The following is a 16,209-nucleotide window of genomic DNA, read 5'->3' as shown; positions in this document are numbered from 1 at the left end:
GAAAATTAACAATAATATATAATAATAATATTAATACTTTTATAATATATAACCGTTATGCGTGTTAAGCCAACGGCCCTTTCATGAATAAAACAAAACTATTTAAATTGATTGTAACTTATACTGAAATGTTTATGGCTTGTGGGTAATTTAGTTTGTTTTTTTTTTTTTTTTTTTATGAAAATAGTTGCGGGGATTTCTTTTCTTCCTATTTATTTATTTTAAGGCAAACATTGCGTAAAAACTGACATATTTGTCATTAATGACATGGTCGGTAAATGTCGTTTCCTTGACAATGAAGTACACATTCGGTTATTTCGGTATGTTCCGTAATTACAATGTCACGAGGTTCCAAAAAATCGATCGAAACCCATGCATCCATATGACATGTCGAGTTAATTAACAGATAGTTAACGCGGCATCGCACTATAAACGATTGAAGTCCACTTGTTGGAGTTCCTGTCAATATAATACTTCCATGAGGATACTAATATTGGGTGCATGCCCCAAGACCTGGTGGGTAATTAGCCGGGGTTTAGGAAACCGCTTTTACAGTTTATTGAAGGGTGTTCCAATAAACACTAAAACAACTGGCATATATAATTTCTTTCCTGAAAGAAGATTTCACCTGTTAAATGATCTTAATGAGGAATTCTTATCAAATGTTCTGACTCCTTCGTTTTTTTTATACGATACAGGGTAAAATATTTTGCCCCATAACACCAATTTTTCTTTTCATTTAAGACTACAATAGCTCATAAAACGTCATTAACCAAACATTAAGCAGATTCCAGATTTCTTTTCTTTCGATTTGAGACCCAAATAATGCCAATACTAAATATAAGGTAAGAGTCAGCCTTTTCCCGCCATTTTTTAAAGATTAGATATCTCGAAAAGGAGCTCAGTTAGACACGTTAGAAGCTATATGACCAAAAGGGACCTAAACAAAATACCCAAATTCGTCTATTTTAAAAGTCAACTTTGCCATAGGAATTTGGAACTTTAATGTCAAAGTGATTTCTGAATTAACCAACGAAGATTATATTTTAAAGTTTGTTACAAAAAAACATTTGATGATAATCTTTATTATTGAACTTTCGCCAAAGATTTAACTTTCGTCACTTAACTAGTTCATTGACTTGTTATATTATTTTTGCACTTTGTTTTAACTGTAGTTCAATACAATCGGTTAATCAATTAACAAAGACAGTAAATATACCGGTTATTGTGTTCGTTAATAAGCGTGAAAATTAAAAATATTATGAAGTGCGAAGTGGGTGAGACGTATTATGATTTTATGATTTAACTTCGAACGATGAAAGTCTATTTGATTTTCATCACGTTTGGAAAATTGCTACATCTGTTCGAGTGTGCAAAGAAAGGTAATATTTATATCTAAAAATGTAGTTGATTTCAATTTGAAATTTGTGCTTAAAAAAATAGAAGCGAAGTTATTATTTGTATAATGAAAGACGATTTGGATATTGGAACATTTAGTAGTTAGGAGAAGACACACAATGTACAAATATGTACATGTAGGACCAATTTCCCCTGCATGGATTTATTTCACACACAAAGACATTGTTGAAAAATCCTTCGATCTATACTTAAATTCACAAGTTCATAACTTAAAGATTCATAAATTATGTATTTGTATGAATTTAATATAAAAATAAGGAGATGTGGTATGGTTGCCAATGAGACAACTATCCACAATAGTTCAAATAAAGTGGATGTAAGCAATTATAGACAATTTTTGCGAGTTTCTGAATATTTGAATAAATTGAAAATGCCTTAAGATGGTTAAAAATTGTAATTTTGATAGATTCTGACAAAATTTGAGTCGTATCTAAAATGTACCAAAATCCTATTCTGGGCATTTCTACATATTATTGCCTTTTTAAACAAATTTATTCATTTTAGTTAGAGATGTCCTTCGATGCAAATATTTCATAAAACACAGTGTATGTACATGTACATGTAGAACTTAATAACATTTTGATTTTATGAAAATGTGTGAGATTGTTGATAATTCTTTAAAGTTTATTGCATAGACCTTATTTTCAAATTTTTGTAGGTTTTAACAACTTTTTTTAATTTTTGTAACTGTATGCAAAACAAATTCATGGGGAAAAGGCTCTACATGAACCTCGTTTATTCAATTTTAAGAATGTGATGGATGAACATAAATAATTCAATCATTTTCAAAATAGACACTACAAGTATCCTAATCTCAGATTTTCAATCTTCAAGGTGTGTCGGACAGAACTTTCTCATCTATTCAAGAAGTTTCAAGTTCAAGTTCGACCAGCATTCTGTTAACATCGTATAATTATAATGTTAAATGGCCAACATTACAGCAGACATTAAATTGTTGATAAAACATTAGTTTTGACCAATGAAAAAGACCAAACAACTAATACACGTAACACGTCTTCGTCTTCACAGGGCATTCTCGCTTCAAAGAACCTTAGATAAAGCAGATACCGATTACAAAAGGTCTTCCAAAACCGTAAATTAATCTGATAGTCTCTGTTAATATATGGCCGATACGGTTATAGGTTGAAAACAGGATGTTGAATTTGAGATGTCGTTTGGGTTTTGTTTCCCAACATCTTCTTTTAATTCATACCTGTATGTAATAAAAGTTATCAACGATACCAGGCTGATTTGTACGCCGGACGCGCATGTCGTTTACAAAAGACTCATCAGTGTCGCTCGGACCAAAACAGTTGAAAGACAAAATCAAATAATGCATGGCTTGCATTAACAGTTTTTGATACCAACATATATCGGTTGATAAAGTATTATACCCACACAATACAGATAATGAATTAAGTAAGAGCACATTTCTCACTTTCAGTGCACTTATCTACATCCGTAAATCTTCTTGACACTTTATTAAAATAAATATTTGTGCAAATAAGCTGAATAAATACACGGAAATATTTCTGGAAAAGATTCAGATAAGATTTTATGCTTTTAGGTAGGTAACCACGTTTTGAGAAATTCAGCATCTTTGAATTTAGTGTTGTTTTAAGTAATTGTGAAAAGAAGATAAAAAATATCCGTGTTTTTAATTTGTAAAAATAACCCGATACAAAGTTAACCTTTCAAATATTTTGTTATCCATGTATTTAGTATTACCTAATGTGCACGTAGGTACATGTCGTGGGATGTTTAAAACAAAGGTGCAACCCAATTATATACTTTTTTTAAATGTTAAAGGTCAGACCCTGTTGTTTTTGAAGTAAAAATTTGTAAACTTCAGAAAAAGATTGAAAATTAGAACTATTCGGGAGTAAGGTAGACTTATATAGTAATCACAGCGTGCGCATGATTAAGCTAATTTCCATTATACACAAAAGTTAATTCACTAAGTTAGAAGATATGTGTATTGCGTTAGGCAAATACACATATCTCCTAATGAATTAACTTTTGCGTTAGGCAAATATATAATTGTTCAAAAGAAAATACAGAACAGAATTGCTACAAATTGAAAATAAAAAATTTATTTGATATTCATATGTTAAACAACCTTGAATTATTTTTTTCGAAGGTTTTTGCTTGTTGTTTTAAAATATAAAATAAAATATACATTATACACTATATCATATAGAGTAACTAATTTATGCTTAATTTTTTAATGTTCAATTATATGAGTTAATGTGCCTGTTCCAAATCAGAAACTAATTTTATTTTTTGACTGCTTATATCTAGTTTTTTATTTGTCGTTTTTTTTTTCTCAAACGACACAATGGCAGAAGATCCTATTATTATAAGTTTTATCTTTTTAATCATTCAAAACATCACAAAAGAGTTCCTGTCTTGATTTATACCCCATTTCTCCTTTTATCCACATTGACTCGGAAAGGGGGAGGGGCCCGGGGGAGGAGGTAGGTTGATTGGTCTTATTGTAACTTTCAGTTTTATTTTTCTGAATGGGATGTTTGTTGGCTGTCTGGTTGCCTTGGAAACCGGCTGATAAGGTAGCTTGTGTTTGTTTGATTTTTCAGTATGCTGGATGAATTTTACAAAAGAATTTCAGCTAAATAAAGCTAATGATACATGTAGCCGCCGTCAATCTCGTCCATTTATAGATATGTAGGCATAACTGGTACAAACATGAAAAATAATAAATAAGAAACATTTCAACTTTTCATTCAAATATTTCCTTTTAGACCGACAATGTTCCTTTTGCCGCACGTATGGTGTGTATATTTTACGTTTCGAGCGGAAGGTATCAATTCCAACAGCTATAGCTTCCATTAATAGCTTCTTAATCATGAGAGCGACATTTTTTGACGTTTTCTTAATTATTTGCTTTTTGTATACGTATTTCCTTGTTCAATTTAGAGGTAATCTTGTTATTAGCTGCACTATGCACGATTTTATGTTATGGTTTAGTCATACATCAATAGGGAAAGTTAATGCGCGCGTAAACTGGATTGTAATAATCGCAGAACACCAGTTAGGCTGTCTAGACTATGTCAGTAAAGAACCGTCTAAATTCCATTTAATTGATATATTCGTCATATAATCAAAAATGCTCTTAATATACTGCTGCAATTTAACCAAAGGAACTTACTTTAAATAAATCAAATATGAACAGCAATAACTGTCCTTTCCTAGATTTAGATATTTCAATATAACACCAGAAACTCTATACAAAAATTTACGACAAAAGGGATGATTTTTCTTTCCCTATTGCTAATTTTTCTTTTTTGGACGGTAATGTTCCTTTGGCACCGTCTTACGGTGTTTATATATCCCAACTCGTTCGCTATGCTCGTGTCTGTAGTGACGTTTTGAATTTCAATGGGCGTAATCTATGTATTACTAGAAAATTATTAAGTCAGGGATTTCGTTACCACAAAGTACTTAAAACCTGTACTAAATTCTTCCATATATACAAAGATTTGGTTTGCAAGTTTGGCTGTACCTGTAGAAAACTTATTTCAAACGGAATAGCACATCCTAAATTTTACGGTGATGTTGTAAACTGAGCCCGGAAATTTAGATACGATCCGGGTAAACTTATTAATCCTTTAAATAAACTTATTCTAAAAGGTTACCTATTCAACACTGTAATAAAATCTTTGAATATTGTTTATATTGGTATAAATATTGATTTTGTTATCAGTAAATTAAAACCATACTAAATATTACACATAATTACAAAATGTATGTACTTTCACGGTACAGCAATCTGTCGATATCTATATTTTGACATTGCACAAGGTCATGTTTTTCTCTGTCTGTGAATGACGTCTTTACACTAAACCCATTAGATGTTGGATGTGTACTGATTGATTTTTTAGTTTTAGATACATGATCTTTTTTTATTAGTTTTTTATAAGCTTTGAACTAGCTGTCCGTTACTGCGAGTAATCTTAGATCTGTACTTAGTGTCTTTTTTCTTTCTTTTTTTTTTATGTTTTTCTTCGTATCGATCTGATGAGTTAAGCTTTTTTCAACTGATGTTTATAGTTTGTTCTTATGTTGTGCTGGTACACCACTGTCCAAGGTTAGGGGAGTGTTGAGTGCTTACAGACATGTTTTACCTTGCTACATTCTTTATATATATGTGCCTGTCCAAAGTCAGGAGCCTGTAGTTTAGTGGTTGTCGTTGGTTCATATCTGTCATATTTGTTTTTCGTAAATAGTTTTGTTATAAATAAGGCCGTTAGATTTCTCAATTGAATTGTTTCATATTTTTCATTTCAAGGCCTTTTATAGCCGACTATACGGTATGGGTTTTTCTCGTTGTTGAAGGCAACTTACGGTTGCCTATAATGCTTACATCCATTTCATTTGAACTTTGGTGGATAGTTGTCTCATTGGCAATCATACCACATCGCAATATATTTATGTATGTATATGTGTGTTATTCATTATTGTAAGTCTTTTTTTTGTGTCATTTTTTTAATCGGGTATCGGAGGTGAGTGTGATCCGTTGTACTGTGTGGTATTTGTGGCGAGTCTTGTTATCCTTTTTTTTTTTATAAATAACATATCATTTAATTCATACTACGTGTATTATATATTGTAATTGAAGATCAATTTATGCTTATTCTATATTTTATTTAGTAACAACTTGTTGGTTTTTTCTTCAGATATAGTATTTGTTGTAGACAGATCTGGAAGTTTAACATCAGACGATATAAATGGAACGATAGACTTCATTTATAATGTGACGTCATATCTCGACATTGGTTCCGATAATGTAAAGATTTCGATCGTCACTTTCAATGACGAAGTGCAAACTGAAATAAAATTTAACGATTACTCTACAAAAGAAGAATTATTGTCTGCAATTGCCAACTTAAAAGGGATGTCAACAAATGGCGGGACTTATACTTATGATGCATTGAATCACGTGCGCAATAGCACATTAACGTCTGATGGGGCACGTGACGAAGCTGAAAAATTGGTTGTTGTAATGACCGATGGGGCGTCAATTGATCTCGTAGCAACTATTGCTATGGCAGATAAGCTGCGTAACGATTTGTCTGCTGAATTATTTTCGATTGCAGTTGGAAGTAAGCCTGACCAAATCGAAATTGACGGAATTGCTAACGACCCAGACAGTTACTACGTGCATTCTGTTTCCGATTTTGTATATCTTTGTAACATGATTCCGTCTTTAGTTCCAAAGCTTGGTAAGTATCTGAATTTGAAAATAATCATTCATCATAAATATCTAAAAAAATATGTTCATTGAATTATACATTGAAATACTAAAAGTCTTTTGTGTAAAGGCAAAGTAAATTTAGGTATGTTTTCATTATCTTAGTAAAACCTTTTTTTATAACGCATGCAAAATATGCCAGTCAGCATAAAATGGCAACATGGACAAACTGTCAGTTCTTCTCTCCAAAATCATTCAATTTATTTCAAGTTGAACTAATTTTATTTTATAATCTCTCTCTCTCTCTCTTTACAGGAGTGTCGCATTTTCGTGAATTTTTTTTTTCTATAATCCAAATGAATGGAATGAAATGTTTTTACAGATGCAGGTGCTGTAGCCAGCGTTGCTAGTGATTGTCCATTAGAACCTGGCGTTACAACAGAAGCCGCTGCAGTTCTAGAAGAGACCGATAGCTCATCGAGTACGTAAAGAAATTTTTTTTTCTTTTATCATATAATAATTCTAAACATTAATGCCCATTATCAAAATAAGATGAGTCCATTTTAAAAAATCTTTTTATGATATGTAGGTCATGCAAGGTGCCATTAATTGTAACATTTAAGATTCTGAAAAAACCAACGAGGAACAAACAATTCATTGGTATTCTAAAGAAAGAATTACAAAATTTCGAAACGAAAGAGTGCAACTATTACAAGTAAATTTTATTTAAATATCAACGAAAAATGAAATGAAAAACCTGGGGAAGGGTTGTATAATAACTTGTTAGTAAGTATTACAAGATGAACTCTAGCAATACAAGCGTTGTGCCTTTGTTGTGGATTTCTGTGCTTAAGATGTATTATCAGTTCACAACTGTTTAATATACACCTATAAAATTTGTGTATCAAACCAGTGCTATGAGCCGTTTTGGAAGGGACCGTCTTGACTTTGTAATGAGGCATGGGCGTGGCGTTTGGATAACGAATTTCAAGCAATTAAAGTTCCATTCTGTTGCTTTTGGGTTTAAAAAAAAAAATTTTAACCCGAACGTCTTCGATCGTTTTTATACAATTGAAGTCCGTTCTATTATGTGTATTGCCCTATTTTTTTGCAATTGAAAATTATAGTTGTCATTAATTTGTTTTGCAGGTAATTGGGTATGGATTATTGCAGCAATCCTTTCTGCTATTCTAATCATTCTATTATTGATATGTTGTATTTTGTTTCTGAAAAAGAAAAAGAGGTATGCCTTTATTTAAATCTTTAAGGATGATATGAAAAGGTACTACACAACTTTTTAGAATCTAAATAGGGGCCTCGGTGGCCGAGTGGTCTAAGAAGTGAAACTACTGTATCACTTGGCTTCATTCAACAATAAAAACTGACCACCACAAAATAGCACAATAGTGCTGAAGGTGGCGTTTAACAGTAAAATCTAAATATATTTGGTGTATATAAGTTTATAGAAAAATATATAGCATACCACACAATGGATGTGTATAAATGAACATGAAATGCTTATGAGAATTACTTACTATAGACAAAAGCAGTTTTCTAAGATTTAAATTTATAGGAACACGAGTGAATTATAACCAAAAGCAGCTGATTTTGATTAGCTTTAAGCTTAGAGAGAAACTTGGTCAAAGGAAAGGCTACCTAAGACGAAATCTGTTAATATACATGTACACCAGCAAATTGTAATATCACATAAAATAAACAGATAACAGAAAGTCTACAGTGCAATAAATATCATATAATAAGTATATCTATAATGCTGGACTTTCAAAAATATAACAACTTAAAAGCAATAACCGGAAATAAAATAAAAACAGATACAAACTATAACACTTTAACGGTACCAATCTGACAACACCATGTGCGTATTTTATAACAGGGGTTTTGGACGACCCTGCTATAACAACTGTTCTGGGGAGTAGCTCACAGTATAAGTAAATAAAACATTAATTCGGATACCAAAAGTTATATTAATTCAAGTTCAAATACAACTACAAGTATTGTTAAACACAGTATAAAACATACATGTAAATACACGGCAAAGTCCAGTATACATGTTTTGTTCACTACGGGTTTCCGTATGCATATCAATTCAACGTCCGTGCCTTAGTCTGTCGGGTTCCCAACTAAAAGTCACACTAAATCTTAATTGAATCAGAGACATATAATACAAGAGATTCGCAACTCTAGTAGAGTCTATATAACAGCCAATGAAATGACGTGGCCACCGGAAAGCCAATAAATCCGATGGATTTATGGGTAAAAACGTATTGAGGACATTTCAATGGTGACTGCAAAAGATATATATATATATATATATATTTGATAATAAAAGATTTTATTTACACCAAGGATTTGTATATGTATACACATAAACAATCTTACTTTTAAACTGCCATCTCTTTGCCCCAGAATAAAAAGACAAAACCACTACAAATGATTAATAGACAAAAACCACTACAAATGATTGTCTCGTGGAAATAAGGTTATAAAATACTTTTTACTTTTTGCTTTGATGTATGACCTCGGCTCCCACTTCAATGTTGTGTTTTTTATAGATTTTTTGTTGCTTCGAGGACACACATATCCATCTACAGCTGATCTATGTATGCAGTATTGTCAATTGTTTTTGTTGGTGGGTCTCTCGCTTATGTTTTCGTCCTTTTCACTATCAACAAAGAGTTCGTTATCAGTTTATTCAACTAGGAGTATATCTAAGTCGTAACTATTAAGATTGTCATCCCACGAAATAAAATCGGAATTTTCCATATTGCGTGCACATGAATGAAGCTTTATTTTCGTGAGAAATTAATTGTAATTTTCTTAAAATATTAATTCTCAATACACACTTCGAACATGACGAAACCATAAATTTACCGACAATCATTTAAAAAACAACTCAATGCAAGTGTCACCGGGGAAACTGGGTGACTTGTAGGGTTTGTAACAAGAGCCTAACTGAATGGCCTCTTGTTACTGAAACTGTGTGTGTGTGATGCACCTGATCACACAACGAACGATTGCTGTGAATAGCAATGAGAACTTTGGCACTGAAACTCTGGTGAAAACTAACTGTTGAGACTCTGGAACTAGCGATGAATAAACCAATAATTCAGCATGGAATACTAATACTTTTATTACAGATGGACTGTGTTCAGTGTAAAGTCCTGAGTCCAAATCTTGCTTATAAAAATTATAAACAAGTATTTATACACAATTGAATTGACAAGTATAGACATAACAAATAACAATTAATTTGAGTAATATTGTTCACTGACAAGGATTAAACTATTTTTAGAACTTGAAGAATAAAGTTAATTTACTAATCTGATTATGATATTTAAAAATATATAATAATGAAAAAGGTATAATGTCACTAATTAGCCAATAGAATAAAACATGTCACTCAATGTCCAAACTGAGAATTAAATTGCATTTCAAAGCATGTTGATTTTAAGTCCTGGATATTAAATGTAAATAGAAACGAAAACATAATTAAAAAGAATTATGAAACACAGAGAATTAAAGTCCAAAATATCAAAATTGAGAATTTTATATCAAAGTCCAAAATAATAAACGAAGCTGCATTTTCCTCTGTCACATATTTTTTTTTTTTTTTTTTTTTTTTTTTTTTTTTTTTTTTTTTTTTTTTTTTTAAAATAGATGTTTATTGTTTGCTGGTCACGAATGCAAGTGTATAATAATAATACATTGAACAATGAACATACGTAATGAAAACATACATATAGAAACATGAATATAATTAAATATATCAGTAACCCTGGTATTTGAATAATGCGAATAAGAATAATTAACCCACCCAAAAGTATAGTTCACTTTAAATGAATAGGGGGAAAGACTAGCTCACTTGAAATAAATATGAACTTGAACTGGGGGAATGAAATAAATATGAACTTGAATAGGGGGAATGAAATAAATATGAATTTGAATAGGGGGAATGAAATTAAAATGAAGGGAGATAATTTGAATAGTATATTTTTCAGTTTCTATGGAAACAATGCCAAAGTAAGTTTATCTCATTTAAACCTGTTTCTGAATAAACAATTAATGTAATTCTAAATCAAATAAAACAGCCAACCAAAAGCTATGTACAATGTGCCAGGTAAATATAACTGACAAACACAAAATAAACATAAATGCAAGAGCACCCCCCTTTTCTATGCACTGGCCGTTTGAATGAATAATTGCCATGAGAAAATGTTTATGACGTATGTGCGTGAGGAATTGAATGTTACGCATAATAATATGAATAATTGAACACTATAAAACACCTTGAATAGTCGAATAAATGAAGAACACATCATTTTCTGTTTTGTCAAAATAAACGCTACTTCAATAAGGGGAGTAACTCTGCAGTGATATGAACAATGACCCAAAAATAAAAGAACTTAAAGTACTAAAAGAAAACCGTAACTAACTATATACAAAATTGCTTCTAAATGCTTAAACGAACTAAAATAGTAAAATGCATGAAAATGTCTCATCGTTTAATTATCTAAAGGAATATAGATTGAACGAAATTGAATAAAGCATATCGAAACACGCACATTAAATAAAACATATTGAGACACGAATATTAAAAATAATAAAACTATTTACAAAAACTAATTGAATACTTATTCTGAACTCTTGAAACTATAGAAAATACTTGAATTAAAAGAATCTACTCTTGTAACTATTATTGAATATATTTTGTATAAAGAATTCTCTTTCGAGTGCGCAAACTAACTTAATTTAAATAAACTGTTAAGACTTCAACTATATCTATAAAAATAATGTAATTTATGAACTGGAAAGTATAAACGCAAAATACATGAATATGAACAAAAATGCTACTTTACCAATCTGTCACCGGGGAAACTGGGTGACTTGTAGGGTTTGTAACAAGAGCCTAACTGAATGGCCTCTTGTTACTGAAACTGTGTGTGTGTGATGCACCTGATCACACAACGAACGATTGCTGTGAATAGCAATGAGAACTTTGGCACTGAAACTCTGGTGAAAACTAACTGTTGAGACTCTGGAACTAGCGATGAATAAACCAATAATTCAGCATGGAATACTAATACTTTTATTACAGATGGACTGTGTTCAGTGTAAAGTCCTGAGTCCAAATCTTGCTTATAAAAATTATAAACAAGTATTTATACACAATTGAATTGACAAGTATAGACATAACAAATAACAATTAATTTGAGTAATATTGTTCACTGACAAGGATTAAACTATTTTTAGAACTTGAAGAATAAAGTTAATTTACTAATCTGATTATGATATTTAAAAATATATAATAATGAAAAAGGTATAATGTCACTAATTAGCCAATAGAATAAAACATGTCACTCAATGTCCAAACTGAGAATTAAATTGCATTTCAAAGCATGTTGATTTTAAGTCCTGGATATTAAATGTAAATAGAAACGAAAACATAATTAAAAAGAATTATGAAACACAGAGAATTAAAGTCCAAAATATCAAAATTGAGAATTTTATATCAAAGTCCAAAATAATAAACGAAGCTGCATTTTCCTCTGTCACACAAGCCTATGATGAAACTGTCAAACAACACTTAGAAATAAAACATTTACCGATAATCCTACAGAAAAAACTCAATGCAAGCCCAATAAATGATGAATATAAAAATAAATAAAATTTTAATAATTTATAAATATCAAGAATAAAAAACAAAGCCTATCATGATTAACAACTAATTAACAAATAAATTAAGTTTTTTTCCACATTAATTAATTTTACATTTTGTGAATTGTATTTTTGGAAAGAGTGTGGACACCTGTGGTGTAACAACTTCTTGTTTACAAGGTGTCAATTAAAACTCATTATTTATAACATGTTCGTGATTTACCTGGTCATCGAATAATTCAAACCTAATATACATGTCACACTGTGAAATTATGTCTCCGAGACAAGTGTATATTCAATAGAAATTTAAACCGATTATGTAACTATCAAATAAAATGAACTCTAACACAATTTATCAATTAAGTGTTAATTATTTAATACATTATCAAATTATGTCTCTTTTTCAATAATACAAATCTAAAATCAAAATTACATTAAAATAAATAATTATATATGTACTCAAATTATTTAAGTAATTATGATAAATTTGATAACACTGAAACAGTTTATGTTATGCGTAAACATTCGTCCTTACTTCGAGTACTTTAAATACTTTTATTAATGACTTTATTCCCTAAGGAGATCTCGCGAGGTTGAACTAGTGGCCGCGTGTTATTACGGGATTTCGCCGAGTTGCGAATCTCTTGTATTATATGTCTCTGATTGAATTATCTACTACACGTAATATTACATCATTAGCTATAAACCAACAAAATACAAAAGCATCTTAATTGTTAAGATAATAAACTTATCGTGAAAGTATTTAGACAATGGACAATGACAAACGGATTATAAGGTGCGTAATGTAAAAAGCGTTGTAATTAGCACATACATTTGTACATGTAGTTAAAAGTCTTTTAAAATTAACATGACTGACATGAAAGAAAACAGAAGAATTGTCTGAAAGATAAATTAAATGAAATAAATAATTCTTAAAGTTTCTATATGTTCACACTAGATGTAAATGAAAAATATCACTGTCACAAATTCCCTCCCGGATCGAATAAGACTCTGTCCCCAGAGTCTGCGCATTACTGTTCCCAATTCGGCTTCACGTTTCCTTTTAGAAACTCTTCCCGTAAGTCATGTCCTATGTTAGTGAAAAGCATAAAATGGGGAGGTCCTCCAATTCTTATTATTTTGTCTTTATTGAAGTCAGGATAATATTTTCCTTCGTTCCATAGTCTGAGAGATCCGTCCTTTTTGCCGAGGAAACTAACATCATTGTCCACGATACATTTTTGGAGTTCTTTGATATAAGTTTCACGGTCCCGCACAATAGTTGCGAAACGATATTCCTCGCGTAGAGTCTTTTCTAGCTCTGATTTGAAGCATTGAATTAAATCTGTGAGTCTTTCCGTTTCTGATTTTAAACGCATAATTTCTTTTTCGGAGGAGCATATTATCTTTCGGTCTTCTGCCAATTTTATCTTAAATTTCTCAAGTAGTTCCTTTTGTTGATTAGACTGTTTTTGTAAACTTTTCTCCCTTTGAATTAATCCTTTGATAACGGTTTCTTTTTCTGTGTTCAAAACTCTTTCTTTCTCCAATTCAGTTTCGACAGTGTTAATTGAAGAAATGTTTTGTCCAGAATTATACGAATATGAATTGTTAAGAGCCCCGTAGAACTTTGCATTGTCTATTTCGGCAAAAGGAAAGTCAGAACAAGTTCGTTTTTGAATAAACTGCAGCAGCCTTTGACGGTCCCTCTCTATCTTTTTCGAAGACTTAATCTTCCTGTCGCGCGTACAATTCTTAGCAAAATGACCTATTTCTCTACAGCGATAACATTTGATTTGATTAAGGAAATTCCTTTGACTATAATTTGGAGATAGATTGTCCGAAAAATCACTGTTCTCACCGGTAATATTTCCAGTTGAATTTGTTAAATTTCGTTGACACTGTTTCCTAAGTTCCGGCGGACACCACCAGTTAAATCTCGTACTCATCTTATAGTTCGTCATTATTGGTAGAGCGTAGGTACGAATCTTCTCAACAGTTTGTCTGACAAGTGTAAAACTAAGCAAACTGTCCCGGGTATCTCCAACAATTTATAACAGGGGTTTTGGACGACCCTGCTATAACAACTGTTCTGGGGAGTAGCTCACAGTATAAGTAAATAAAACATTAATTCGGATACCAAAAGTTATATTAATTCAAGTTCAAATACAACTACAAGTATTGTTAAACACAGTATAAAACATACATGTAAATACACGGCAAAGTCCAGTATACATGTTTTGTTCACTACGGGTTTCCGTATGCATATCAATTCAACGTCCGTGCCTTAGTCTGTCGGGTTCCCAACTAAAAGTCACACTAAATCTTAATTGAATTATCTACTACACGTAATATTACATCATTAGCTATAAACCAACAAAATACAAAAGCATCTTAATTGTTAAGATAATAAACTTATCGTGAAAGTATTTAGACAATGGACAATGACAAACGGATTATAAGGTGCGTAATGTAAAAAGCGTTGTAATTAGCACATACATTTGTACATGTAGTTAAAAGTCTTTTAAAATTAACATGACTGACATGAAAGAAAACAGAAGAATTGTCTGAAAGATAAATTAAATGAAATAAATAATTCTTAAAGTTTCTATATGTTCACACTAGATGTAAATGAAAAATATCACTGTCACAATTTCACGAATAATGTTGTATTCAGTTATGCTCGTGACCAAAATATTTGGAAGTCCAAACCTAATACAAAGTTGAAAGGTCAATAAAACTAACAACAATAAAAATAAAGATACCCCTCTGGTAATTAGCTGTAGCTTTAAATTAGCATAAACGTGATTGTAATACTCTAGTAAAACAATTCAGTAGTACCTCATTATAGATGATATATACCTGTTCGCAGAAACAGCAACCTTAGAGTTCTTACAAGTTCTACATAGTTTAGTTGGTTGAAAATTCCCCAAATATCAATATATCGAAGTAAAAGCATGCATTTACTAGTACAAAGACATTGCCTATTATAATACCCTAATTACTTCAGGTCTACAACCCGTGGCATAATATTCGACCAAGAAGTAGTAAAACAAAATAGATACCTTTTTTGTTTGCATTGTTAAATGATTTATTAAAGGAACTCCCTTTTGCAGGAAACCAAAGGAGAAAAATGAAGCATACCAAAACATCGAATTTTCTTCCGACACTCCAGCAGTACAAGGAAAACCTATATTTAGAGAATCTTCAATACTGTCAAACAACGGGTGGACTTCAGGAATGAACAAAGAGTTGGCAGAATCGTCTATGTTTACATTGAATCGAGAATCAACAACATCTCTGAGTTCTATTATGTACAGAGATATGTTTCAGTTTACACCAGAATCTAAATCAAATCAATGAGTTAAATAAACTACACAGTGCCCATGTAAGGTGTCTTATATATGTACAGTCTGATTCAGTATTACTTTATTAACTTTACCTGCTCCAGTTTTGATTAAACTAAAATTTAAGGGAAGTTAAATGTAATGGTTCAGGTTTTTGTTCATCTAATTTATATCGCAAAAAAATGTTTTCCCTGTACGATACGTTATCATGGACATTTACTATAGATTTCTATAACATTTACGACAAAACTCTGTTCATGTTAATATTCTTGCCTGGTTTGATAGTTAAAATGTATCTTATGTGAATTTTTGTTAGAAAATGATAATACTTAATTGTATTTCATGAATTTGTTTTCAATGTTTAGTACCTTGAAAGACATTTATTTATCCATGAAATAAAAACAGTGACTTGGTCGATCTACAAATTAAACTCGCAGAAAACTGCTTAGCATACTATTCATCAGTATATGCATAACCAAAGAAGCTAATGTCCATTGATAGATACGTAGACTAGGATAATATTAAAGTCTATATAAAAAAAATAGATCAATATGA

General features: G+C 31.1%; 3 protein-coding genes across 4 annotated transcripts in view; 1 reads left to right on the top strand and 2 right to left on the bottom strand.

Moving 5' to 3' along the window:
* Positions 1-16,209, bottom strand: part of LOC127714277 (tereporin-Ca1-like) — a 210,999-nt gene that overhangs the window by 76,007 nt on the left and 118,783 nt on the right. The gene's annotated exons all lie outside the window — the stretch shown is intronic.
* Positions 1-16,209, bottom strand: part of LOC127714279 (tereporin-Ca1-like) — a 398,353-nt gene that overhangs the window by 275,577 nt on the left and 106,567 nt on the right. The window lies entirely within an intron of this gene.
* LOC127714273 (collagen alpha-3(VI) chain-like) lies at positions 1,258-16,071 on the top strand. Its single transcript, XM_052220333.1, has 5 exons — positions 1,258-1,382; positions 6,117-6,662; positions 7,014-7,112; positions 7,781-7,874; positions 15,424-16,071. The coding sequence occupies exons 1-5, from the start codon at positions 1,316-1,318 to the stop codon at positions 15,668-15,670; spliced, it is 1,053 nt and encodes a 350-aa protein (XP_052076293.1). The 5' UTR covers positions 1,258-1,315; the 3' UTR covers positions 15,671-16,071.

This window comes from Mytilus californianus, unplaced genomic scaffold (genome assembly GCF_021869535.1).
Source record: "Mytilus californianus isolate M0D057914Y unplaced genomic scaffold, xbMytCali1.0.p SCAF_9, whole genome shotgun sequence".
NCBI classification, from domain to species: Eukaryota; Metazoa; Mollusca; class Bivalvia; order Mytilida; family Mytilidae; genus Mytilus; species Mytilus californianus.
This window is presented reverse-complemented; position numbering and strand designations above follow the sequence as displayed.